Genomic DNA, 3,358 nt, shown 5'->3' with positions numbered 1-3,358 from the left:
AAAGTTGGGGAAGAGGGAGATGGGAGGGAGAGGTGGGGCAGGGGGAGATTGGGAGTGAGAGTTGTGGAAGAGGGAATGGGGGGAGTAGGTGAAAGAGGTGGGAAGAGTGACGGGGGCGAGTGGGAGGGAGAGGGTGGGAAGAGAGAGGGGGAGAGTGGTAGGGAGAGGTTGGGAAGAGGGAGAGTGGGAGGGAGAGGTGGGGCAGGGAGAGAGCGGGAGTGAGAGTTGTGGAAGAGGGAATGGGGGGAGTAGGTGAAAGAGGTGGGAAGAGTGACGGGGGGCGAGTGGGAGGGAGAGGGTGGGAAGAGAGAGGGGGAGAGTGGTAGGGAGAGGTTGGGAAGAGGGAGAGTGGGAGGGAGAGGTGGGGCAGGGAGAGAGCGGGAGTGAGAGTTGTGGAAGAGGGAATGGGGCGGAGTAGGTGAGAGAGGTGGGGAAGAGTAACGGGGCGAGTGGGAGGGAGAGGTTGGGAAGAGAGAGAGGGAGAGTGGGATGGAGAGGTGGGGAAGAGGGAGAGTGGGAGGGAGAGGTGGGGCAGGGGGAGAGTGGGAGTGAGAGTTGTGGAAGAGGGAATAGGGGGAGTAGGTGAAAGAGGTGGGAAGAGTGACGGGGGCGAGTGGGAGGGAGAGGGTGGGAAGAGAGAGGGGGAGAGTGGTAGGGAGAGGTTGGGAAGAGGGAGAGTGGGAGGGAGAGGTGGGGCAGGGGGAGATTGGGAGTGAGAGTTGTGGAAGAGGGAATGGGGGGAGTAGGTGAAAGAGGTGGGAAGAGTGACGGGGGCGAGTGGGAGGGAGAGGGTGGGAAGAGAGAGGGGGAGAGTGGTAGGGAGAGGTTGGGAAGAGGGAGAGTGGGAGGGAGAGGTGGGGCAGGGAGAGAGCGGGAGTGAGAGTTGTGGAAGAGGGAATGGGGCGGAGTAGGTGAGAGAGGTGGGGAAGAGTAACGGGGTGAGTGGGAGGGAGAGGTTGGGAAGAGAGAGAGGGAGAGTGGGATGGAGAGGTGGGGAAGAGGGTGAGTGGGAGGGAGAGGTGGGGCAGGGAGAGAGCGGGAGTGAGAGTTGTGGAAGAGGGAATGGGGGGAGTAGGTGAAAGAGGTGGGAAGAGTGACGGGGGCGAGTGGGAGGGAGAGGGTGGGAAGAGAGAGGGGGAGAGTGGTAGGGAGAGGTTGGGAAGAGGGAGAGTGGGAGGGAGAGGTGGGGCAGGGAGAGAGCGGGAGTGAGAGTTGTGGAAGAGGGAATGGGGCGGAGTAGGTGAGAGAGGTGGGGAAGAGTAACGGGGCGAGTGGGAGGGAGAGGTTGGGAAGAGAGAGAGGGAGAGTGGGATGGAGAGGTGGGGAAGAGGGAGAGTGGGAGGGAGAGATGGGGCAGGGGGAGAGTGGGAGTGAGAGTTGTGGAAGAGGGAATGGGGGGGAGTAGGTGAAAGAGGTGGGAAGAGTGACGGGGGCGAGTGGGAGGGAGAGGGTGGGAAGAGAGAGGGGGGAGAGTGGTAGGGAGAGGTTGGGAAGAGGGAGAGTGGGAGGGAGAGGTTGGGCAGGGGGAGATTGGGAGTGAGAGTTGTGGAAGAGGGAATGGGGGGAGTAGGTGAAAGAGGTGGGAAGAGTGACGGGGGCGAGTGGGAGGGAGAGGGTGGGAAGAGAGAGGGGGAGAGTGGTAGGGAGAGGTTGGGAAGAGGAAGAGTGGGAGGGAGAGGTGGGGCAGGGAGAGAGCGGGAGTGAGAGTTGTGGAAGAGGGAATAGGGCGGAGTAGGTGAGAGAGGTGGGGAAGAGTAACGGGGCGAGTGGGAGGGAGAGGTTGGGAAGAGAGAGAGGGAGAGTGGGATGGAGAGGTGGGGAAGAGGGAGAGTGAGAGGGAGAGGTGGGGCAGGGGGAGAGTGGGAGTGAGAGTTGTGGAAGAGGGAATGGGGGGCGAGTAGGTGAGAGGGGTGGGGAAGAGTGACGGAGGCGAGTGGGAGGGAGAGCTATAGCCACCCATTGAGATACTACCTTTCGAGAGTTATCGGCATCTAAGACTGCCGAGATAGTATTACGTATTACATTGAATCCATCTCTGGTTACGGCTCATCTTTTATTTGCCTTCACATACACTAAATAGTCTGGCCTATTATTTACACATTCTTCTCTTTTCATACATATGACACCTCAAGGATGACTAAAAATTTCTTCTTCACTAAAGTTTTTAACTGCTGCAATGTAATTGTTTAGTGGCTTCTTCCCTCTCGACAAAGGCATGATAAACTCTTTAGCCATTGCAAGCAGCTCTCCCAGGAAAAGGACTGTCCAAAATCAAACCTTTGTTCTCTAGTCTTGGGTTGTACCATAGCCTCTGCACCATGGTCTTCCAACGTCTTGGAGTAGAGGTCTTTTGTTTGAGGCTACATTCAGACACATTATTCTATCTGTTTTCTTATTTCCTTTCCCCTCTGGGCTATTTTCCCTGTTGGAGCCCTTGGACTTATAGCAGCCTCATTTTCAATTAGGGTTGTAGCTTTGCTAATAATAATAATAATAATAATAATAATAATAGAGAATAGAGGTTGGTGGAGATTAGTATGAAGACAAGAATCATTAAGCATTTAGGGGTCAGTGAGAGAATTGCAAGAACCAGGACTGTTCTGCTCCATAGCATCTATAAAATAGGTAATAATCTGGTAGAAATATTATGTCTTTTATACGACATCGTTCTAACTTCCAGAATATTAACCTACCCTGGATTTTATTGACCACCAACATGGTATTTTGGATTGAAAAGTTGTCATGGGTAATCTATCATGTTTAAACTATTTATGAAATATAGTATGGAATACCCTCAGATCACCATTATACCATTGGTTTAAACAAGTTGGTTCAATTTAGAGAAATAATTAACCAAGCAAATGTTTTTAATAGTCACTTCGAGGGCTGAGTCGTTACGAGCTATCTTAGGTAAGCAACAGATAAATTCTGCTATTGCCAAATAAAATGATCTAACAATTGGTGAAATAGTCTTTCAAATGGGCAATATTCTATCAACGATGATATATATCTTTTATTATTAAAGAGATTGAGACACCCAACGAACGCTTAGCTATTTTTATACAGGTTACGATTATAGTCACAGTCCCTTTCTTCCAGAACATTACATACATTCATCATTGTGTCTATAGACCCATGAAATAGAAATTAATGAAATCCTATTAAATCACTCACTTGAGAGGATTAATGAGGAAAATCCTGAGAGAGAATCGAGATTTGAGGTTCCAAAGCATACTTAACAATTATGGTCATTATTGCCATCATAACTATCTTGGCTCTTCATTTCCTCTCATCTTAATCACCTACGTGGAGGAGAGGAAATTGACATTTATTAATTAACTATCATCATTTTAAAGGC

At 50.9% G+C, this 3,358-nt stretch overlaps 1 protein-coding gene across 1 annotated transcript in view; it reads right to left on the bottom strand.

Moving 5' to 3' along the window:
* LOC137644584 (uncharacterized) overlaps positions 1-3,120 on the bottom strand; it is a 3,190-nt gene extending 70 nt beyond the window's left edge. The window contains exons 1-2 of the mRNA XM_068377542.1: positions 3,112-3,120; positions 1-1,946 (exon numbers count right to left, since the gene is read on the bottom strand). The exon at positions 1-1,946 is cut by the window's left edge and continues 70 nt beyond it. Coding sequence (XP_068233643.1) covers positions 1-1,946; positions 3,112-3,120 — 1,955 coding nt within the window. The remainder of the gene's footprint in view (positions 1,947-3,111) is intronic.
* Positions 3,121-3,358: the final 238 nt, after the last annotated feature.

This window comes from Palaemon carinicauda, chromosome 7 (assembly GCF_036898095.1).
Source record: "Palaemon carinicauda isolate YSFRI2023 chromosome 7, ASM3689809v2, whole genome shotgun sequence".
Taxonomy (NCBI): domain Eukaryota; kingdom Metazoa; phylum Arthropoda; class Malacostraca; order Decapoda; family Palaemonidae; genus Palaemon; species Palaemon carinicauda.
The sequence above is the reverse complement of the archived record's forward strand: the minus strand, read 5'-3'. Positions and strand labels throughout refer to the sequence as shown.